The sequence below is a fragment of the Panthera tigris genome, chromosome D1, assembly GCF_018350195.1.
Source record: "Panthera tigris isolate Pti1 chromosome D1, P.tigris_Pti1_mat1.1, whole genome shotgun sequence".
Classification (NCBI taxonomy): Eukaryota; Metazoa; Chordata; class Mammalia; order Carnivora; family Felidae; genus Panthera; species Panthera tigris.
Window position 1 is genome coordinate 86,109,204 of NC_056669.1, and position 25,767 is coordinate 86,134,970.

The 25,767-nt window shown below is 33.8% G+C and overlaps 1 protein-coding gene across 2 annotated transcripts in view; it reads right to left on the reverse strand.

Annotated features, from left to right (window-relative positions):
* Nucleotides 1-25,767, reverse strand: part of CCDC73 (coiled-coil domain containing 73) — a 157,352-nt gene that overhangs the window by 59,227 nt on the left and 72,358 nt on the right. For both annotated transcript variants that reach the window (XM_007082027.3, XM_042957947.1), the window contains exons 4-7: nt 25,594-25,665; nt 23,917-23,952; nt 22,959-23,033; nt 7,551-7,589 (exon numbers count right to left, since the gene is read on the reverse strand). In XM_007082027.3, coding sequence (XP_007082089.2) covers nt 7,551-7,589; nt 22,959-23,033; nt 23,917-23,952; nt 25,594-25,665 — 222 coding nt within the window. The remainder of the gene's footprint in view (nt 1-7,550; nt 7,590-22,958; nt 23,034-23,916; nt 23,953-25,593; nt 25,666-25,767) is intronic.

Consider the following 25,767-nt stretch of genomic DNA (forward strand, 5'->3'; position numbering starts at 1 on the left):
TCGAGCCCTGCATTGGGCTCTGTGCTGACAGCTTAGAGCCTGGAACCTGCTAAAGATTCTGTGTATCCCTCTCTCTCTGCCCCTCCCCCACTTGGGATCTGTTTCTTCTCTCTCTCTCAAAAAAAAAAAAAAAAACATTAAAAAAAATTTTTTTTAAAGACACCACTTAATTCTCTAATGTAGAGAATTATATTTGCTTTCAGAAGATGGGTAGAAACCTAATACAATTTCACTAAAATTAGTCTAAAAGCATTATTTTAATTCAAGGAATTTTTCTTTAAGTTTTTACTTTAATTCCAGTTAGTTAACATACAGTGTAACATTAGTTTCAGGTGTACAATACAGTCACTCAACAATTCCATACATCACCTGATGCTCATCACAAGTGCATGCCTTAATCCATATCACTATTTCACCCATCCGCCCTACCCACCTCCCATCTTGTAACCATCAATTTGTTCTCTATAGTTAAGAGTCAGTTTTTTGGTTTGTCTTTTTCCTATGTTCATTTTATTTCTTAAATTCCACATATGAGTGAAATCATATAGTATTTGTCTTTTTCTGGCTTATTTTGCTTAGCATTATATTCCCTAGCTCCATTCATGTTGTTGGAAATGGTAAGATTTCATTCTTTCCTACGACTGAATAATATTCCACTGTGTGTATACACACAGACACATAAATATATACACACACACATTTTTTTCTTTATCCATTCACCTATTGGTGGACATTTGGGTTACTTCCATAATTTGGCTATTATAAATAATGCTGCTATAAATATACAGGTGCATATTTCCCTTTGACTTTGGGGGATAAATAGCCAGTAGTGCAATTGCTGGGTCATACAGTAGTTCTCTTTTTAACTTTTGAGGAACCTCTGTACTCTTTTCCACAGTGGCTGCACCAGTTTGCATTCCCACCAACAGTGCATGAGTGTTCCCTTTTCACCACATCCTCACCAACACTTGTTTCCTTTGTTTTTGATTTTAGCCATTCTGACAGGTGTGAGTTGATATCACTGTAACTAGCATTTCTCTGATGATGAGTGATGCTGAGCATCTTTTCATGTGTCTGTTGGCCTTCTAAATATCCTCTTTGGAGAAATGTCTGTTCATGTCTTCTGCCCATTTTTTAATTGGATTATTTGGTTTTTGAGTATTGAGATTTAGAAGTTCTTTATGAATTTTGGATACTCATCCTTTATCAGATGTATCATTTGCAAATATCTTCTCCCATTCTGTAGGATGCCTTTTAGTTTTGTTGATTGTTTCCTTTGTTGTGCAGAAGTACTTTTATTTTGATGTAGTCCCAATAGTTTATTTTTGCTTTTATTTCTCTTGCCTCAGGAGACAGATCTAAAAAAAATGTTGCTACAGCTGGTATCAGAGAAATTACTGCCTGTGGTCTCCTCTAGGATTCTTATGGTTTCAAGTCTCACATTCAAGTCTTTAATCCATTTTGAATTTATTTTTGTGTATGGTGTAAGAAAGTGATTCATTTCTTTCTTTTACATGTTGTACAGATTTCGGAACACCATTTGCTGAAGAAACTGTCCTTTTCCCATTTTCCCTGCTTTTATGCCAGTAACATACTGTTTTGAGTACTACTGCTTTGTAATAAAACTTAAAGTCTGGAATTGTGATGCCTCCGGCTTTTTCTTTTTCAAAATTGCTTTGGCTATTCAGGGTTTTCTGTGGTTCCATACACGTTTATAATTATTTGTTCTAGTTCTGTGAAAAATGCTGTTGGTATTTTGATAGGGTTACATTAAATCTGTAGACTTCTTTGGATAGTATAGACATTTTAATAAAATTTGTTCTGGGGTATCTGGGTGGCTCAGTTGGTTAAGTAAGTATCTGACTTTGGCTCAGGTCATGATTTCATTGTTCATGGGTTCGAGCCCTGCATTGGACTCTGCACTGACAGCTCAGAGCCTGGAGCCTGCTCTCTATTCTGTGTCTCCCACCCTCCCTCCCTCAAAAATAAGTAAACGTTACGTATTTCTTCTTCTAATCCATGACCACGGAAATGTTTTTCCATTTCTTTGTGTCATCTTCAATTCCATTCATCAGTGTTTTATAGTTTTCAGAGTATAAGTCTTTCATCTCTTTGGTTGGGTTTGTTCCTAGGGATCTTACTATTATTTGTGCAATTGTAAATGGGGTTGTTTTCTTAATTTCTTTCTGCTGCTTCATTATTGGTATATAGAAATGCAACACACATTGATTTTCTATTTTGTGACTTTACTGAATTCATTTATCAGTTCTAGCAGATTTTTGGTGGAGTCTTTCAAGTTTCTACATATGGTACCCTGTCATATGCAAATAGTGACGGTTTTACTCCTTCCTTACCAATCTGGATGCCTTTTCTTTTTGTTGTCTGACTGCTGTGGCTAGGACATCCCACACTATGTTGAAGCAAAGTAGTGAGAGTGGACATCCTTGTCTTGTTCTTGACCTTAGGGGGAAAGCTCTCAGTTTTTCCCCATTGAGGATGATGTTAGCTGTGGGTTTTTCATATACGGTCTTTACTATGTTTAGATATCTCTTTAAGCCTAACTGTTGAAGTTTTTTTTTTTTTTTATCATGAATGGATATTATACTTTGTCAAATGCTTTTTCTGCATCTATTGAAATGGTCATTATCCTTTCTCTTACTGATGTATCATGTTGATTGATTTGCAAATATTAAACCGCCCTTGCAATGCAGGAATAAATCCCACTTGATCATGGTGAATGATTTTTTTTAATGTATTGTTGAATTCAGTTTGCTAATATTTCATTGATTTTTGCATCTGTGTTCATGAGGGATATTGACCTGTAGTCATCTTTTTTTGTGGTGTCTTTATCTGGTTTTGGTATCAGAATAAGGCTGGCTTCATAGAATGAATCTGAAAGTATTCCTTCCTTTTCTATTTTCTGAAATAGTTTGAAAATAGGTATTAACTTTTCTCTAAATATTTGGTAGAATTCACCTGTGAAGCCATCTAGTGCTGGACTTTTGTTTGTTCAGAGTTTAATTACTTATTCAATTCATTTGCTGGTTATTAATCTATTCAAATTTTCTATTTCTGATTTAAATGTTTTGGTAGTTTATATGTTTCTATGAATTTGTCCATTTCTTCTAGGGTGGCACATAGCTTTTCATAATATCTAATTGTATTTCTGCGGTGTTGGTTGTCACTTCTCATCTCATTTGTGGTTTTATGAGTCCTTTCTCTTTTTTTCTTGATAGGTCTAGCTAGAGGTCTATCAATTTTATTGATTCTTTTCACAGAACCAGTTTCTGATTTCATTGATCTGTTTTATTGTTTTTTGTTTGTTTTTAGTTTCTAGATCATTTATTTCTGTTCTAAAATTTATTATTTCCTTCATTCTGCTGGTTTCAGGTTTTGTTTGTTCTTTTTCTAGCTTCTTTAGGTATGAAGTTAGGTTGTTTGAGATTTTTGTTTCTTGAGGTAGTCCTGTATTGCTATAAACTTCCCTCTTGGAACTGCTTTTGCTGCATCCAAAAGGTTTCTGACCATTGTATTTTCATTTTCATTTGTTTCCATGTACTTTTTAATTTCTTATTGACCCATTAATTGTTTAGTATCATGGTATTTAACCTCCATGTATTTGTGTCTTTCCAGATTTTTTTCTTGTGGTTGACTTTTAGTTTCATAGCATTGTTGACCAGGAATTTTTCAATTTTTCAGTTTAGATCTATTTTTATATAGCCTTTATGACTACTGTCCACTACATAATATAGGTTTCCTCAATCTTTCAGTTAAAAAGTCATAATAGGCTGTCAATGCCTGCAAAGATTAACAATCCTGATAACTAAAACTAGAGCAAAGATTAAAGTGATTTCATAGGTTTTCTCTACATAAAATAATTTGTGATATACTCTAATCCAACATCCTTTGCTTGAAGCCAAAGTCAATTCAAGTAAAATGCAGTTTCATTTGTTTGCATGACGTAATTTCCAAATATATTAGCCTATTCAGTTGCTGTGATAAATACTATAAAGACTTTCAAATTACATGAGCACCTACAGCTCATTAGCCCACACAGGCCCATATGGGACTGTTCATATGAACCTAGTTGGCTGCTCTGATTTAGTTTTGATAATCAGATGAAGAAACCAGTTGTCAAGTTTGTCACTGATTGCATGCCAGCAAATAGCTTAAATTCTTTGGGAAGCAACAACAAAAACAGATTGGTGACACTTGCATGAGAAACCCAAGAATAGAATTACTCTGTTTAAAGACTAATATAAATAACTTTATAGTCTTATTATTAAAACTTTAGGGGCGCCTGGGTGGCTCAGTCGGTTAAGCATCCAACTTCGGCTGAGGTCATGATCTTGCGGTTTGTGAGTTCAAGCCCCGTGTCGGGCTCTGTGCTGACAGCTCAGAACCTGAAGCCTGTTTCAGATTCTGTGTCTCCCTCTCTCTCTGACCCTCCCCTGTTCATGCTCTGTCTCTCTCTGTCTCAAAAATAAATAAGCATTAAAAAAAAAAAATTAAAAAAAAACTTTAATATTACACATGATATAATAAATAAAGATAATTTTATTGAGAGGATTAAGAAATAGTTAAGAACATACTGTTTTTGTTTTTTGGGTTTTTTTTTAACTCTGTGAATTGATTCAAGCTATTTTCTTCTTTAACACAATTTTACTACTAAATGCAAGGACTGTGTCCCTAAGAAAATGTTAGGATTCATTGCTTTCCAAATACAAACTTAAATTTTAACAAACTTAATCTATGAATATCAAGATTAGAGGAAAAAAAGACAGCTCCTGCATAATTAAGAGCATGTGTGCGTGTGTGGTCTAAAAGATTACTTTGAAGCCTCAAGACATTTAAAATAGGAATAATTAAAAAATAGTATTTATACAACTGTCTTTACTAATTACAACTTTTTACAACTATATTTACTAATTAAAAGCATAATTGCTCATTTTCCCCCTTTCTTATTTCCTTATGAAGACCAACTTGAAAACCTTTATAAAAACAATTTCCCTTAAAATAATTAACTTTAAGTTAATTTTAGGGAAAAAGATAAAAACACAAAAATAAACTTCATACATTCTTCAAAACTATTTTGCAACTTACCTTTCAATTTCTTCAATATGAACCCAAAATAAATCAATTTGGGGTTATAAAACTCATTTTTTAAACATTTTAAAAGATATTTTTACCTTTTTTAGTCACAAAGAGAAGGTATATACTACTTTAAAAAGCTAACTTAGGGGTGCCTGGGTGGCTCAGTCAGTTGAGCGTCTGACTTCAGCTCAGGTCACGATATCACAGTTTGTGAGTTCAAGCGCCGCATCGGGCTCTGTGCTGACAGCTCAGAGCTTGGAGCCTGCTTCGGATTCTGTGTCTCCTCTCTCTGTCCCTCCCCTGCTCATGCTCTCTCTCTCTCTCTCTCTCAAAAATAAATAAACATGAAAAAAAAAACTAACTTAAAGTTACAATAATACTTTGTGTGTACAGATATACATAATATTTATAATTTTTCCAGATAAGTCTTCATTCTAAAAACATTCTACTATGAAAGAAAAAAATGTAGTAATTTTAAATCATATGAAACCTTCAGTATGTAAACTATAATTTAATAAAGAAAAAGAAATCTTTCTTATAAGTCTTTTCTTTAAAGGAAAGCAATACACAAAAAAATAAAACATAAATAAGAGCCAGCTAGGTAAGTTCTTACTTCATTTACTAAGTCCTATTAGCTACTCGTTATACAACATAGTCACCTAACGATAAGAACACAACTGGAAAGATTTTCACCAATGATCAAATTACAATAACAGTTAATTTGATGTTCTACAGTTTACTTTTATTATTTTTTGTTGCATTCTTTCTATTCATAATGATCAATGTGATCACTTGCTCCACAGAAGGCTAGGGTACTTGTAGAGATAGGTAAATCTTTCAATTCATAATTGTGTTAATTTATCTAGAGACATATCACCACCTCTACCACCTATACACAAATCAACTTATTGAATTCCTAAAAGAAATTACCACAGAGTTAAGTTACATAAAAGAAAAATGATTTGAATAAAATAAGATTAAGTTAATTACCGAATACAGTACTTTGAATACAGGTCATCTGAATCATATAAAAATAATGTAAAAAGAATAATGTAAGAATGCTTATAAAAAAAGATTATTTTAAACTCTTTAATCAATTATCTAAAATACATTTAATACTCTGCCAGAATGGACATAAAATATTAAATGTATGTATCAATATATAAAATTACTTTAATGCAAAATTTTTTAATGCTTTGAACTGTTAGAAAATAACATTATAACTATAACTCAAATATCATTTTAAAAGGTTCTTAAGAGGTTGTCATTCATATTCACAAAATACTCAGAAATTACTAAAAACTTGTTTCCATTTTTTCTAAGACTATAAGTATCTGATGAAATTTTCAAGTGGAATAAAATAAATACATTTTATGTTGCCTTTGATCTTTAACTTGTAGCCTTATCTCCCAGGTCAGAGTGCACATTATTCAATTTCACTATATTTTGTGTAAAACCACTGTAGCGTTGAAGATGACTTTCAGTACAAATGTCATGGTACTTAAAGCTAAACTGGAATCTAGTTTTTCAGCTTCTTAATTAAAATCATAGTTTAAAATAGTCTGACAATATTATCTTTATTCTTTCCAGTTGAACAGCGACAGAATTTTCACATCTTTTATTCAATCAAGCTTAGCAATCTTTCTATGCTTTTTTTTTAATTTTCTAACACACCAAAAACATTTTCAAGAAGCAAAACAGTTACTTTATTTTTCTGTATTTAATAAGGAGTGATATCTCATTTCTTACTTCTCATATATATAATATATAAACCTTACTCAAAAATTACTTTACTTGCCTTACAGTCTGCTCCAAAGATGACAACTGAAATAGCATAAGCCTACCCAAAAGCCCTCAGAAGATTTCAGTGGATATGGGAGAATTTTGCTTAATCAAAAATACAAGAAAAAAGTCCTTCTGAATCAAAGAGGGATAGAGAGAGTATCAACTAAATATTTCATAAAATACTATGCTGTAAAAATACAAATATGAATTTTTAATATATAGAAGAGAAATATGTGAAAAACACTTGTTGAAGAGTAAAGAATGAGTACCATAGCCCAAGTGTTGTATTCAAATGTTACGTCATATTATTTTTTCAGGCAATCGTTAATAATTATGTTTGTATAAATATCTAGAAAAAATAATAAAATAAGAGGTTTTGTTATTCTTATTTCCTTGTTGTTTGATATTGAAATAAGACCTCTATCAGTAATCTGGGACTGGGTTAAATTTATTTTATAATATATAAACAATTTATGTAATCTGGAAATAAATTTGTGAAATACATTAATTTAAGCTATATTTGAAATTGTAATTCAGTTCTTTAAATGGGATATTAATATCCAATTGCAAATACTTTTTTTTACTATAAATGCCACATTTATATTGACAAAAATACAACACATATGATGTGCTAATCTGGAGAGTGGGTGTATATTCTATAATTTCCTTACCATTTCACTTACTTTCTTCTGTAAAGAATATTTAGAAACCTTGAAAAAACAAAGAGAAAATTCATTATAAATCTTTATCTATTTTAAATTCTGCCTGAAATTAAAATTGTATGCCATTGGGTGCCTAGGTGGCTCAGTCAGTTAAGTGTCTGACTCTTGATTTTGGCTTAGGTCATGATCTCACAGTTGGTGAGATCAAGCCCCATGACAGGCTCTACACTGACAGTGCAGAGCCTGCTTGGAATTCTCTCTCTCCCTCTGTCCCTCCCCCACTCATACATCACTCTCTCTCTCTCAAAATAAATAAGTAAACTTTAAACAAATAAAATAAATAAAACTCTATGCTATAAAATGTGGTGTTCATTTCCCATGCAGTATTTTTTTGTTACGACATTTTTTTCAAGATGATATTTACCACAGCTTTCTTCCTTAAAACAAAACCAATACATTCATTAATTATTCAACACATATTTATGGAGCACTTACTATATACAAGCCACTTTCCTAGCACTCTGGGATATAGCACTGAACAAGACAAAGTCCCTACCCTTTAGAATTTGTCTAGTGGGGGTAATGGTGAGATAGTCAATAAAATATAAGTAAAAAGTACAGAAGTTAGAGAGTGACAACTCTGAAGAAAAATAAAGCAAGCAGGATAGCAACAGCATTTCTAGGAGAGTTTCCTTTTTAGTATCAGATCTTTGTTGAAAATCTGATAAAATGGAAAAGCATAGGGAAAAAGCTGTTTTAAAAAAAATCATCTCAGAAACCAGAAATAACAATCATTAATACTTTGATACTTCAGTTATTTTGCTATGCATTTACACCTTAAAAGAGGGTGAGTGGGGAGTGGAATAACAATATATGAACTATTTTGTAGCCCATTTTTTCCTAATATATAACAAACACCTTTCTATGATGAGTTAATCTACAACACAACTTTTTAATGGTTACATAGTATTCCACTTTACCAAATCACTCTCATTTTTGTAGGTTTACCCAGTTTACAGTTTTATGACACTACTATAAGATAAACATGCTTGTACTAAGAACTGTAGTTACGTATTTTAGCACAATAAATTCCAATAAGCAGAATTCCTAATATTTGTTCCTTTTTATAGACTTTTAACAGTTCTTACATAGTCCTCTAGAATGTCTGACCAAGCTAAATTCCAACCAGCTGTGTATGAGTACTCATTTTCTTAAACTGTTTATATTTGTTAAATTTTAAGCAAAAATAAATTACTTCACATTTCCTATGAAATCAATTTTTTAGCATGCTGCCTTGAATAAGCTGATAATTTTATTTCTTTTTTTTTTTGGAAGAGGTTATGTGTGATTTATTTCTTCAACAAATATTGAATGCATACTATAAGTAAATAATTAATGTACACACAGGGGGTATAATATTGAACCCCCCAAAAAAATCTCATCCAGCTTAAATTCTGGATATTGTAGAAAATAAGCAATAAGTTAAAATATAAGGTCTATTAAATATTGATAAGCAGTAAAGAAAAATAATAAATCAAGGAAAGAGATTACATGAGATACGCAAGAAAATTCTTTCTAGGTTGACATCTTTTGAGTCCAGATTGGACAGGAATGAGGAAGAGTATTTCGGCAAGTGCAAAGGCCCTAAGGTGGGGAAAACATCTGGTGTGTTCAAACCACAAGAAAGTGTGGCTGGAAGTGAATAAGCAAAGAGAAGAACAGCAATAGAGGAGTTCAGAGAAAAGTAGGAGTGGGGAGAGGGCCAATTCATTGTAGGTCTTGTAATGCAGGATATAGACTTAGGTTTTTATATTAAATGAGACAGGAAGACATTGAAAAGTTCTAAGCACAAGTATAACATAGCCTGACTTACTTTTTTAAAGGATCAGTCTGAGTGTTAACACTAACACGGAACAAAAGTGGAAGCAGGAAAACCAGTTAATAAGCCACTGTGATAATCCAGATGAAAGAAGATAATGAAAGAGGACTAGGGTTTTAATAATGGATGTAGTAAGACGTTGCCAGAACTGAATATAATCTGAGGGAAATGTTGACAAATCTGCAACAGGAAAAAAAAGGAGTCATAAGGGGCGCCTGGCTGGCTCAGTCGGTTGAGCATCCAACTTCGGCTCAGGTTATGATCTCACAGCTCGTGAGTTCAAGCCCTGAGTCGGCTTCTGTGCTGACAGCTTGGAGCCTGTAGCCCACTTCGGATTCTGTGTCTCCCTCTCTCTCTGCCCCTAACCCACTCATATTCTGTCTCTGTCTCTCTCAAAAATAAAAAGTAAAAAAAAAAAAAAAAAAAAAAATTAAAAAAAAAGGAGACATAATTACTAAGGAAATAAAAGAAAAAGAAGTTAGTTTTTAGGAGTGGAATATTTTCTATCATTTATTTATTTTTAAATGTTTATTTTTGATAGAGAGAGAATGCGAGCAGGGGAGGGGCAGAGGGAGAGGAGACACAAAATCCAAAGCAGGCTCCAGGCTCTGAGCTGTCAGCACAGAACCTGATATGGGGCTTGAACTCACAGACAGGGAGATCATGACCTGAGCCGAAGCTGGATGCTTAACTGACTGAGCCACCCAGGCACCCTGGTAGGGGAATATTTTCTAAAACAAAAAAATCATGTTTATGATTTTGAACATACAATGTTTCATGTCAATCTAGGCTGGAGATACATATTTGAAAGTCTTGAACATACGTCCCATTTGAAAGACATGAGATGGGATGAGATCAGAGTATTTTTTAAGGCATTCCAACAAAAGAAAAGTAAAAGGATAGAAGTCATCTGGAAAGATAAGAGAGAAACACTTTCACTCTAACCCTGAATTTCATATCTGCTAATGTGATAATTTTATATGGCAACTTAACTGAAACAAAAGACTATTTCTGAGTGTATCTGTGAGGGTGTTTCTGGATGAGATCAGCATTTGAAGCAATGGAATCATTAGACTATCGCACTTCTCTGCTTCCATAATTGGGTGACTCAATTCCTCATAATAAATTTCTCCCAATATATATATGCTATTGGCTCTGTTTCACTGAAGAACCCTAACACAGCTACCATCTGCTAAAGATAAAAGCCATACATCTAGAGCAAATTTACAAAATTCTTTCTGGTCACTATTCTTCAAACATTAATTCTTTCTGAATCATGATTCATAGCTCTATTTTATCAACATCTCTAGAGCACTTTCCACCTTAAAAAGCTACCACATAGTTGTGTTCCAATAAAACATAAGTAGAATTTGAAAGCAATATAATTAGGCTGACATGAAATCTTTTTATGCAGGCTACATATATATATATGATTTTTTTCATGTTAAAATTACACTGAATTGGGGGCGCCTGGGTGGCTCAGCCAGTTAAGCATCCAACCTCAGCCCAGGTCATGATCTCACGGTTTGCGAGTTCGAGCCCCGCATCAGGCTCTGTCTGTGCTGACAGCTCAGAGCCTGGAGCCTGCTTCAGATTCTGTGTCTCCCTCTCTCTGCCCTTCCCCCGCTTGTGCTCTGTCTCTCTCTCTCTCTCTCAAGAATAAATAAACATTAAAAATAGTTTTTTTTTTTAAATTACACTGAACTGGATTATAGTATCAGATACAGACACCTTTCTAATACAGGAACTATACTGACACTAATTATTAACTACAGAAGCCAATTTCAAAGACAGAGTACAAATGTTTTGCTATTATAGTTATCCCTTACTTTATAGAAAATATCATGAAAAACTGACTGTAAAGTACCTTTCTTTACAGCACACCTTATTTTCCCATTAATTTTCCATTAACTGGCTTTATGTTACTTGGGAATAAAGTCCCTCAAAACTATGTTAAAAAGTATTTAACCTTTTCCCTTTTCCTGAACAATTCAGTCCTAAGTCAATGGGGGTAGAGTAGGGCAAGGTATCCATGGGAAAGGGGTGAACAGGTCGTAGTAGCACCATTCCAGAACACGGTATCAGGCCTGAATGGGGAAGACAATCCCAACTGAGGGAAATCTATTGTGAGGAATCAGAAGCTGAGTAGGGTACTATTTGTAGATGACATGATACTATATACAGAAAGCCCTAAAGGCACCTGGCTGGCTCAGTCCAAAGACCATGTGACTCTTGATCTCGGGGTCACAAGTTCGAGCCCCATGTTGGGTGCAGAGATTACTGAAGAAAAAAAAAGAAATAAAAGAAAACCCAAAACACTCCGCCAAAAAACTACTAGAACTGATAAGTGAATTCAAGATGACACAAATAAACAGAAAGACATTCCACGATTATGAATTGGAAAAACAAATATTGTTAAAATGCCTATACTACCCAAAGCAACCTACACATTTAATGCCACCCTATCAAAATAACATCATCATTTTTCACAGAGGTAGAACAATTCTAAAATTTATATTGAACCACAAAAGACCCTGATAGCCAAAGCAATTTTGAAAAAGAAGAGCAAAGCTGGGAGTATCACAATTCTGGACTTCAAGTTATATTACACAGCTGTAGTAATCAAAGCAGTATGGTACTGGCATAAAAACAGACACATACATCAGAAAAACAAAACAGAAAACCCAGAAATAAACCCACAATTACATGGTCAATTAATCTTCAACAAAGCAGGAAAGAATAACCAATGGAAAAAGGACAGTCTCCTCAACAAACAGTGTTGAGAAAACTGGACCACTTTCTTACACCAATATACAAAAATAAACTCAAAATGGATTAAAGACTTAAATGTGAGACCTAAAGCCATAAAAATCCTAGAAGAGACCACAGGCAGTAATGTCTCTGACATCAGCTATAGCAACATTTTTCTAGATATGTCTCCTGAGACAAGTGAAACAAAAGCAAAAACAAACTGTTAGAACTACATCAAAATAAAAAGATTCCGCACAGCAAAGGAAACAATCAACAAAACTAAAAGGCAACCTACAGAATGGGAGAAGATATTTGCAAATGACACATCTGATAAAGGGTGAGTATCCAAAACATAAAAAGAACTTATAAAACACCCAAAAACCAAATAATCCAATTTAAAAATGGGCAGAAGACATGAACAGACATTTCTCCAAGGAGGATATTTAGATGGCCAACAGACACGTGAAAAGATGCTCACCATCACTCATCATAAGGAAAATGCAAATCAAAATTACAATGAGATATCAACTCACACCTGTCAGAATGGCTAAAATCAAAAACACAAGACACCAAGCGCTGGTGAGGATGTGACGAAAAAGGAACACTCATGCGCTATTGGTGGGAATGCAAACTGGTGCGGTCACTGTGGAAAATAGTATGGAGGTTCCTCAAAAGTTAAAAACAGAACTACTATGTGATCCAGCAATCACACTACTAGGTATTTACCCAAAAAATACAAAAACACTAATTCAAAGGGATACATATAATAGCCAAAATATGAAAGGAACCCAAGTGTTGTATATATGTGTAAGTGGGATATAATTCAACCATAAAAAAAAAATGAAATCTTGCCGTTTGCAATGGCATGGATGGAGCTAGAGTATAATGCTAAGCAAAATGAGTCAGTCAGAGGAAGACAAATACTATATGATTTCAATCATGTGGAATTTAATAAACAAAACAAATAAGCAAAGGCAAAAGAGAGAGAGACAGAGAGAGAAAGAAACCAAGAAACAGACTCTTAACTACAGAGAACTGATGGTTATCAGAGAGGAAATGCGGGGCTGGGGGGGGCAGGGAGAGATGGGCAAAAAAGGGGATAGGGATTAAGAAGTGCACTTGTTGTAAAGAGCACTGAGTGAGGTACAGAATTGTTGAATAACAATATTATACCCCTGAAACTAATATAACACTTCATGTTAACTAAGCTGGAATGAAAATAAAATAAAATTTAAAAAGAAGCTGAGGAGGGTGAGGAGGGCAACACTGAAAAAGGGCAACCCAGCTCAAGGGGTCAGAGTCCAAGTAGGGAAAAGAAGGCATTCATTTAGGAAGGAAGGCACGGCAAAACGGTAAACTGGTTTACACAGGGTAGTTTATTGAACAAGTAAATACGTTAAGGATAAAGAATGTCATATTTCTCACTGTAAGAGGAAAGAAATGTACACATACAGGGAGAAAATAAATGAAAATTAACCTTGTGGTTTTGTATTAAAATTAGAGATAATGTGAATTCATGTTTTTTTATATACCTAGGTTGTTAGAGAAATAAACATTATAAGTTATAAACACAAATATAAATGATATCTGTGTGTATGTAAATACATACATAGATCTCTGTCCACCAAGAAAATCTGAAAGCAGTGACATATCAATAGTAACAAGTGTAATAGTGCCCAGCTCTTTGCTTCTACATATTATTTTCCACTAAAAGGAACCATAGCAACATAGAAAATGGAAAAATGGCTCATTCCAGTGTGAGGTCAGATAAATTATAAAATGATCCTGGCATATTTGTTTTTATCTAAAAGCAGGAAAATGCTGAAAGAATGAAGGCATACCCAAAAGACTCAGTAATCAGCTTTATAGACTCCCAGTAGCCAAATCAAGGGTAATTTGAGCAACGAAATAAATGACAGTCATAGATTTTAATCCACTAAATAAAATAAAAACTATGAGTCTATACTGATATAAATAAATGAATATATTAAAAGTTTGGTGAGAAAGAGAATATTTACATAATTTCAAAGTACCTCCCTATGAAATACTGATTACAAAGAGGAAAAGAGTACCTTTCCAGTGAAGAAATTTGTCAGATACTACCTTAAACAAATAAACAAAGTTAACATCATCAATAGGGAAATTAAAATTATGAACTGATAGGATTCAATTATAAGAACAATACATTTCTTTGTATATTACCACCAAAGATATATAACTGATCTAATCATGAGGAAACATCATTATAAACACAAATGGAGGGACACTCTACAAAACAACTGGTCTTTAATCTTCAAGAGTATCAAAGTCATAAAAATCACACAAAGACTGAGGAACTAGTCTAGATAGAAGAGATTAAAGAGGTATGACAAATAAATGCAACACAAGATTCTAAACTAGATCTTTTTGCTATAAAACACATTATTAGGACAACTAGTAAAACCTTACTGGGGCCTGAGAGATTATAGTTATGTGTTAATGTTAACTTGCTGATTTTGATGATGTTGTTAGGGTTTTTTAGAAGAATGTCCTTGATTGTAGGACAGATAAACTACAGGTTTGGGGGCAAAAGGGTATTAGATTGGCAAAATACTCTTAAATAATTAAAAAAAAAAAAGTTCTTTGTATTGTATTTTCAACACCTCTGTAAGTTTATGACTCTCCAAACTACAAAAGTACCCAAATGTCTAAGAAATCCTTATGGATAAATGTACACACTACTATAATTTAATTCCCTTTTGTCACTGTGGTTAGGTAAGGCCTAATAAAATTGTGTTTCCAATAGTACAAATAATACATTATGTGTTAAATATACCCTCAGTTCTGTAGGAATAATTACTATCCTAATTTACAAAATTCAGTAAGTTTAAAATTTAGTGAAATAACATGACATCATAGAGCTATAGACCTGAAAACGTGACAGGTCATTACTCCCAACCCAACTTTTACCACCTTCTATCTATGTTCTCTTATTCATGTCTCTTTTGGGTGGATGAATGAATACCTCTCCCAAAATTCCTTATTCCTGACATCCAGAGCAAATAATGTAGATATGCTACTGGTTCATGAAGTGAACTTATTTGAGAAATTCTGATATATTTCAATTTCTTCATTTTACCTGAAGGAAAATTGAGGCTCAGAAAGACAAAGTGTCTTACCACAGGATCATGTAATAAGTCATTAATAGGAAAAAATAATTTACTTAAAATCTATAGATAGAAAATTCCACAAAATCAGGAAAATATATGTATAAAATGAAGTTCAATAGACACAGAAATCATTTTTATTTTTAAAATTTTTTTTTAACGTTTTTATTCATTTTTGAGACAGAGAGAGACAGAGCATGAATGGGGGAGGGTCAGAGAGGGGGACACAGAATCTGAAACAGGCTCCGGGCTCTGAGCTGTCAGCACAGGGGCCCGATGCGGGGCTCGAACTCACGGACCGCGAGATCGTGACCTGAGCCGAAGTCGGCGCTCAACCGACTGAGCCACCCAGGCGCCCCCAGAAATCATTTTTAAAAGAACTAAAAAAATTGTAGAGATGGAAAATGCAATTAATGAAATGAAAAAAAAAAAAAAAAGCAACAGAGAGCTTCAAGGGCACATTGAATCAAATAGAAGAAAGAACCACTGAACTTGAAGACATCATTTGAAATTATTCAATCAGAGAAGAAAACCAATTGAAAGAGGGTGAAGAAAGCCAACAAAATTTACAAAACAGCATCAAAGGAATCAATATAAGCATTACTGGAGTCCCAGAAGGAGAAAAGAGAAAGGGGCAGAAAGCTTATATAAAGAAATAATGGCTGGGGCATCTGGGTGGCTGTTGGTTGAGCTTCCGACTTCGGCTCAGGTCATGATCTCATGATCTGTGAGCTCGAGTCCCACATCAGGCTCTGTGCTGACAGCTCAGAGCCTGGAGCCTGCTTCAGATTCTGTGTCTCCCTCTCTCTGACCCTCCCCCGTTCATGCTCTGTCTCTGTCTCAAAAATAAATAAGAACATTAAAAAAAAAATGGCTGAAAACTTCCCAAATCTTGGGAGGGAAATGGATCCCGATTCATGAGACTCAGAGGACTATATACAATGAACCCAAAGAAGAATACAATAAGACACATTATAATCACGTTGTCTAGGTCAAAGAGAGAATTCTGACAGTAGCAAGAGAAAACAACTTGTCACATTTAAGGGAACTCCAATAAGATTATCTATAGACTTCTCGGCAGAAACCTTACAGGCTAGGAGAGAGTGGGAGGATATATTCTAAGTACCAAAAGAAAAATCTGCCAACCAAGAATATTATACCTAGCAAGAAAACTATACCTAGTTTTTAAACTATCATTTAAAAACTGAAGGAAAGATAAAGTCTTTCCAAAACAGATAAGGAATCAGTTACCACTTGACCTGCCTTATAAAAAAAAATATTTAAGGAAGTTCTTCAGATTGAAACAAAAACATGCCAAGCAGCAATGCAAAAGCATATGGAAGAATAATTCTCATTTGTAAAGGTAAACATATAGACAAATACAGAATAATTGAAGACTGATATGTTAGTACATAAATTATATGTACTTATAAAACCCTTATATAAAAGTTACAAAAATTAAAATTTGTTCATGAATACACAATATAAAAAGAAGCAAACCCTGGCCTATAAGAACACAAAGTTCAGGGGTAGTCAAAGTGTAGTGTTTTCGTATGCAATTAAAGTTGTTACCAACTTAAAGCAACTATAACTACAAAATATTTTATGTAAGTCTTCATATAAGCATAAGAATAAAAACCTACAATATATAGACAAAAGATAAAGAGAAAAAAATCAAAATCACTACAGAAACATCACATAACAAAGGAAGACGAGAAGAAGAGATACACAAAACAACTACAAAACAGACAGAAAACAATTTATAAAATGACATCAGTAATTCTACACCTAGCAATAATTACTTTAAATGTCAATGGATTAAACTCTCCAACCAAAAGACATAGAGTGATTGAATGGTTTCAAAAAATGAACATGATCAAGTGATATATGGCAGTCCCCACTTATCTGTGATTTCACTTCCCATGGTTTCAATTACCCACAGTCAAATGCAGTTGGGAGCAGACGATTCCCTTCTGATGTGTCATTAGAAGGTTAATAGGAGCCCAACACTATGTCACTGATTCCCACATCATTCACCTCACTTCATCTCATCCCATAGGCATTTTATCATCTCACATCATCACAAGAAAAGTGAGTTTAGTACAATAAGACATTTTGAGAGAGGAAAAAAAAAGGGAAAGAAAGAAATCATATTCACATAACATTTATATTATTATAATTATTTTATATTATTAGTTATTTTTGGTAATCTCTTACTGTGCCTAATTTACTTGATTATAGGTATTTATGTGTAGAAAAAGAACATAGTATATTTAGGGTTCAGTACTCTCCATGGTTTCAGGACTCCACTGGGGGTCTAGAAACATACCCTCCATAGATAAAGGGAGACTACTATACTACTTACAAGAGACTCACTTTAGATTTAAGGACACAAATAAGCTGACAGTACAGAGATGAAAGAAATACCAGACAGAAACCAAAAATAAAGCAGGGGTGGGCTATATTTATATCATACAAAATAGACTTTAAGTCAAAAACTGTCTCTGGAGACAAAAAAAGGTCATTATATAATGCTAAATGGTCAGTCAATTCAACAAGAAGCTTTAACGATTATATATGCACTCAGCATCAGAGCACCTAAATACATAAAGCAAATATCAACAGACCTGAAGGGAGAAATTGACAGAAATACAATAATAGTAGGAGACTTTACTACCTCACTTACAATAATGTACAGAACATCCAGACAGAAAATCTATCATGCAACAGTTGACTTAAACCTCACTATGGGTCAAATGGACCTAACAGATATACACAGAACTTTTCACCCTACAGCAGAATATACATTCTTCTCAAGTACACATGAAACATTCTCAGGATAGATCATGTTGGGTCACAAAATAAGTCTTAACAAATTTAAGAAGATCAAAATCATACCAAATATCTTTTCTACCCACAGTGGAATGAAACAAGAATCAACAACAGTAAGCAAACAGGAAATTCACAACTATGTGGAAACTAAACACTCTTGAACAATCATGTCAAAAAAAAAAGAATTTAAAAGTATCTTAAGATATGCAAAAACAATAACACAACATACCAAAACTTATGGGATGCAGCAAAAGCAGTACTAATGGGTGTTTTTATAATATAAATGCCTACCTTGAAAAAAGAAATATTTCAAATAAACAATCTAATTTTACATCTCAAAGAACTAGAAAAAGCAAGAACCCCAAAACCAGCAAAAGAAAATAATACATATTAGAACAGAAATAAATAATAAATAGAAAAACAATCAGAAAAAAAATCACCAAAATAAGAGTTATTCTTTTGGAAGGATAAATTAAACAAAAAGAGAGGAGATCCAAATCAATAAAATCAGAAATGGAAGGAGACATCACAATGGATGACTCATAAATAAAAAGAAACAACCACACATCAACAAACTGGATAACCTAGAAGAAATGGATAAATTCTTAGAAACACACAGTCTAACAAAACTGAAGAAAGAGGAAACAGAAAGCGTAAATATAGTGGTAACTAAGAAGGAAATTGAATCAGTAATTAAAAATCTACCAAGATGGGGCGCCTGGGTGGCGCAGTCAGTTAAGCGTCCGACTTCAGCCAGGTCACGATCTCGCAGTCCGTGAGTTCGAGCCCCGCGTCAGGCTCTGGGCTGATGGCTCGGAGCCTGGAGCCTGTTTCCGATTCTGTGTCTCCCTCTCTCTCTGACCCTCCCCCGTTCATGCTCTGTCTCTCTCTGTCCCAAAAATTAAAAAAAAAAAAAAAAAAAAATCTACCAAGAAAGAAAATCCCCAAACCAGATAGCTTCATGGATGAATTCTACCAAACATCTGAAGAATTAATACACCAACCCTTAAGTTCTTCCAAAATACAGAAAAGGAGGGAATACTTCCTAACTCATTTTATGAGGTCCACATCACTCTTATAACAAAGTCAAAGACAACACAAGAAAAGAAAACTATATAGGCCAATATACTGATGAACACAGATGCAAAAATCTTCAATAAAATTCTAGCAAACCAAATAACAGCATGTTAAAGTTTCATACACCATGACCAAGTGGGATTTATCCCTGAGCTGCCAGATGGTCCAGCATATGCAAATCATTCAATGTGATATATCACATTAACAACAACAACAAAAAAAACCCACATGTTCATCTCAATATGATATAGAAAATGCATTTGACAAAATTTAACACCCATCCATGATAAAAACTCTCAATAAAATAGGTACACAAGGTAACACCTAAACACAATAAAGGCCTACAAAAAGTCCACAGTAAACATCATAATCAATTCAGTATAAGGCATGGATGCTCACTCTTACTACTTCTATTCAAAACAGTGCTGAAGTCCTAGCTAGAGCAATTAGACAAGAAAAAGAAATAAAAGGCATCCAAATCAGAAAGAAGTGAAATTATCCATTTGAAGATGACATGATCAGATATGTAGAAAACCCTAAAGACTCAACAAAAACACTCTTAGAATAAATGAATACAGTAAAGTTGTAGGACACAAGATCAACATACAAAAATCAGCCATATTTCTAACACAAACAACAAACTATCCAAAAAGGAAATTAAGAAAACTATCTCATTCACAGTAATTAAAAATTTTTTCAGGAATAAATTTAACCAAAGAAGTAAAATGTTTGTACACTGAATATTATAAAACATTGATGAAAGAAATTTAAAAAGACAGGTAAGAAGAAAAACATCCTATGTTCATGGATAGAAGAATTAATATTTAAAATGTCCCTATTACCCAAAATGATCTACCAATTCAATGGAATCCCCATCAAAATCACAATGTTGATCTCTACAGACATAGAATAATCCTAAAATTCATACAAACCACGAAAGGCCCTAAAACCAGAAAATCATAGCTGAAGCAATCCTGAGCAAGATGAACAAAGCTAGAGGCATCATGCTTCCTGATTTCAAAATCCATTTCAAAGTTATAGTAATCCAAACAGTATGATACTGCTACAAAAACACACATACTGGTTAATGGATCAGAATAGAGAGAATAGAAATCCATGCAACTACAGCTAACTGATCTTCAACAAGGGTACCAAGAATATAATGGGGAAAAGATATTCCTCAAAAAATGGTACTAGAAAAACTGGATATCCACATGCAGAAAAATGAAATCAGACCCTTATCTTGCATCATATACAAAATTTCATACTATATACAAAAATCAACTCAAAATGGATTAAAGACTTAAACATAAGACCTGAAACCATAAAACTACCAGAAGAAAAACCACAGGAGAAGAACTTCTTGGCATTAGTCTAGGCAGTGATTTTTTTTTTAATTTTTTTTTTTTAACATTTATTTATTTGTGAGACTGAGAGAGACAGAGCATGAGCAGGGGAGGGTCAGAGAGAGAGGGAGACACAGAATCCAAAACAGGCTCCAGGCTCTGAGCTGTCAGCCCAGAGCCTGATGCGGGGCTCGAACTCACGGACCGCGAGATCATGACCTGAGCCAAAGTCGGACGCCCAACCGACTGAGCCACCCAGGTGCCCCGGCAGTGATTTTTTGAATATGACACCAAAAGCACAAACAACAAAAGCAAAAACAGACTACTGGAATTACATGAAACTAAAAAGCTTCTGCAATCAAAGGAAATAATCAACAGACTGAAAACTCAACCTACAGAATGGGAGAAACATTTGCAAACCATGTATCTGACTGGGGTTAACATCCAAAATGTATCAGGAGCTTGTACACTCCCCAGCAACAAAACAAAACCAATTTAAAAGACAGGCTAAGGACATGAAAGATTTTTCTAGAAGACTAATGGCCAACACATATATGAAAAGGTACTCAACATCACTACTCATCAGGGAAATACAAGGTCAAACCCAATGAGGTATCACCTTACACCTATTAGAATGGCATGATCAGAAAGACAAGAGATAACAAGGTTTGTGAGAATGTGAAGAAAAGGGAAACTTTGTCCTACTTTAATCAACTAAAGAAAGAAAGTGTATCATATGTTTAAACAAATCCACACTATGGTGTGAATTACCTGATTAAGGTAGTGACCATCAGGATCCTTCCATCATAAAAACATATTTTACTCTTTGTAATTAATGTTATCTATAAGGTGATACTTTTTTTTCCCAATATATGAAGTTTATTGTCAAATTGGTTTCCATACAACACCCAGTGCTCATCCCAAAAGGTTCCCTCCTCAATACCCATCGCCCACCCTCCCCTCCCTCCCACCCCCCGTCAACCCTCAGTTTTTTCTCAGTTTTTAAGAGTCTCTTGTGCTTTGGCTCTCTTCCACTCTAACCTCTTTTTTTTTTTTTTCCTTCCCCTCCCCCATGGGTTTCCGTTAAGTTTCTCAGGATCCACATAAGAGTGAAACAATATGGTATCTGTCTTTCTCTGTATGGCTTATTTCACTTAGCATCACACTCTCCAGTTCCATCCACATTGCTACAAAGGGCCATATTTCATTCTTTCTCATTGCCACGTAGTACTCCATTGTGTATATAAACCACAATTTCTTTATCCATTCATCAGTTGATGGACATTTAGGCTCTTTCCATAATTTGTCTATTGTTGAGAGTGCTGCTATAAACATTGGGGTACAAGTGCCCTATAGGGTGATACTTCAAAACCAGGTATTTTCTCCCCCAACAATCTTCGTTTTTCCTTGTCTCTCATTTTATTGCTTATCTTTCCCCCCTAGAATGGAAACCATAAAAGCAAAATTTTTGTCCCTTTTTATTCATTGTTATATCTCCAGGGCTTAGAACACTGCTTGGCATACTGTACACCTTCAATAAATATATTTAATGAATCATCATTAGTTGATAATTGATGAGTTGATTACCATCAGTTGATATCATCTATATTCTGTATGAGGCTGTGAACAACCTAAAGGCAAATGTGATGTTTTTGTCATCTCAGTATTGGCAGAAAATAAGCACAGTACTGAGAAAGTAATGATGACTTGCTTAATGCTATTTTATTTTAACTTTTAAGGACCACAGATAATCAGTTTTAATATATAGGCCTGACTTGGTTTTTTCATCTACAGAGTGTTAAAAATAACACACGTCTATTTAATTATATTATAGTAAGAAATAATGAAGTTATTTTAATGTTTCTTTTTCATTTTTTACATTTTTATTTGAGAGAGAGAGAGCAAACACAACTGGGGATGGGGGGAGAGAGAGAGAAAGAGAGAGAGAGAGAAAGAGAGAGAGAGAGAAAGAGAGAGAGAAAGAGAGAGAGAAAGAGAGAGAGAGAGAGAGAGAGAAAGAGAGAGAGAGAGAGAGAGAGAGAGAGAGAGAGAGAGAGAGAGAGAGAGAGATATTAAGCAGGCTCCACACTTTGCATGGAGCCTGACATGGGCTCAATCCCACAGCCCTGGCTGGGATCATGACCTGAACAGAAATCAAGAGTTAGACACTCAACCCATGAGCCACCCAGGTGCCCCTAATATTTCTTTTTAAAATAAAAGATGAGGAAAAATCCTAATTTGAAATTCAAGGCTTTCAGGAAAAAATTACCGTTGTATACGAACTTTTACCAGCTTTGTTTTGCTAATTTACATGTTTAGTGGACATTTTACTAATACAAAGCTAAAATACCAAACTATTTTTTAAAGCAATGCTCAGTTACTTTACCTGTAATGCTTTTAATGTTTCTTTTAATCCTTCTATTTCTTTCTCTTTTATTTCTGTAGCAAGTTGATATTTTCCCTTTAAGTAAAAAAAAAAACCTATATTTCAGTATTTTCCAGTGTAAATGAAATATTATTAATGGGGAAAATACAAAAGCTCAAGAACCAAAACCTCTACTTTAAAACTAACACCTCGCAGGCTTTAAACCTGGATCTGCACCAAAATTTACATTTCTAATGACTTCAAAATATCACGAAATTACCATAAGGCCTTCACAAGATGACAAATATCATGAAATGAAAAATCATAACAAATCATTTTATCAGTAGAGCATTCCTGAGAATTTATGGACACTATATAATTATTTAATTCATATAGCTAGAATAAATATATCCTAATTAATAAGATACATACAAGTATATTTGTCTTATAAAGATATAGGAGAATTTTTTAAAAGGTGTTTATAAATAGTATGTTCATTGATATAATAAAAACATATATTAACTATTAAGTAGGGAAAATATTTAATGCCAGGTGAGTTTCTAGGATTGCTCAGGGTGGTATCTTCTTTTCCAGTTGCATCTGGTCTGCATCCAGATGAAAATCATTTTAATTTTTTTTAAATAGGTAATTACATTGATAACGCACTAAAAATATGGTTAACAGAAACACTGCAATAGAGCATAAAGAGCATTAATTCGGAGGCTGAAGAGATATGGGTTCTAGTCTCAACTTTGCCACTTTAAAATGGGAGCTTCAGCAAGTTCTTTAATCTTGCTAGGTTTCAGTATTATCAACTGTAAACTAACAGGTAACATGAGTTCCTTGGGTCTTTCTGTTTCTAAGACTTCAAAGAATTAACATTCTCCATTTGTCTATTATTAATGTTTTTCATTATGGTGCACAACTAATAATGAATGCATTTAACTATGGTTTAAATTATTAAAAAATTAATAAGTACCTTTTCTTCTTCCAAGGCACACATCTTCATTTTCAACTGATAAACAATTTTAAAAATTAAAATACAGGTAAGTAAACAGTTAACAGTGATTTACACTGGTCAGTGAGACTACAAAAATATTTTACACATCTATATTGTTTGAACTTAATACAATGTGAATGTGCTACTTTCACACATGAGAAAATAATGAAATATATAAAAGGCGGCAAAAAGCCAGTCACCAAAAGAAATGAACAATTTAATCAAATTGATTAGAGACATCAATCACCCTTGAAAATTTAGTTTTTCCTTCCAGAAGTTTTTTTTCTTTGATGTTTCCATATTTTGCCATCTACTCATAAATAATGACATGCAACATTTTCTGAAGGCACACTTTTATGAAATGACTATCATTTGAATTGGCATTGACATATTTTCTGAAATTTTTTAAAAGATGCATGTAGCAGCCTAATAAATAAATAGGGATATTCTAAAACAGAGGAACCAAAGTCAACATGACAAAGAAAACTAATTAAATATCCCAAGCAACACAAGGATACCAGGCAAGACTGTCAAGAAATACAATTTTCCTTGGAATTTCTCCATCTCATTTTCCATATCCCTTACAGTGCTCATTCAAGAATCAAGAAATGGAGAGTGGTAGGTAGGGGAGAAGAGAAAAAACAAACAAAAACATAGGAGAAAAAGAACTCAAGAGCACTTTTAAACTACCATTCAGATATCTGGATATTCTTATCTTGCCCAAAGTCCCCTGTGATAAGTAAGAGAGACACAAACTTGCCTTCTCCTAGAGAATACTATGTGGTATATTTGGCTTAGTCTTCAAATAAAACTTCCATAACTTTGGTGAGGCCATCTCAGACTAAAAGGAAGAAAGTTTATCGTCTGCTTAAACAAAACCACACTACAGTGTGAATTACAAATAACTTTGGTCAACTAGTGACTTACTTTATACAGGATGTATTTCTTTTTATGCATTTCTCTTTCTAAACACACACACACTTAAATAAAGACAAAAGAGAGGGAAGGAAAAAGGGGGAAAATGGTGATGCTAGAATGGCTATAAGGAAAAACACTTCCTGAGAATATTTTCCATGAGCACATTTGAAGTAGTAGAGCTATAAAACTCAAAACAACTGAAGGAGTTGCTATTCATTTTTTAAAAATCTTTTACATACGTACATACATACATATGTATGTATGTACATATGTATGTATATATTTTTCTCTGCTCTTTCTTAGATGCTGATAGTATTTATGGAGATTTCGGTGCATAATAGTCACATCTGCTCATCTTTCACATCGCTCTATGTGCATCTCATTCTATTTCTGGCCTGGATACAGGAAGAAAGCAAAAAAGGTAAGATCCTAGGATACTCTAACCAAAGAGAAAGGGAAGAATGGAGAGAAAGAAGAAGAGCACACAAAAACTAACCTAATTTACTTAGGACAGATGAAAACATATCTCCAAAGAAAACAATTTTCTAAGTTGTTTCCTTAACTAGCTCTTTCTAACTACATTACTCTTTATTGTCGGTTGTGATTCAAAATGACTTTATTTCCTGCTTCCATTAGTACTCTTTTGTCTTCAGTGAGTATGCAGAACAACTTAGCATAATATTCATATGGGAGCACAGGAGATGAAATATTTGAAACTGGTGTTTGTCTATCCTTTACCTGCTTTTTAAAAGCTGCCATTGCTTCTTTGTGTTGCTTTGCTAATGTTTCCTTTTGATTCTGAAGAGTTTCCTATTTTAAAAATTATGAAAAGTTAAAACATAAATTTGAGCAACTGAAAGTTTTAACTTTTAATTGAATTCACAATTTAAATAAAAGTTAAACATATTTATT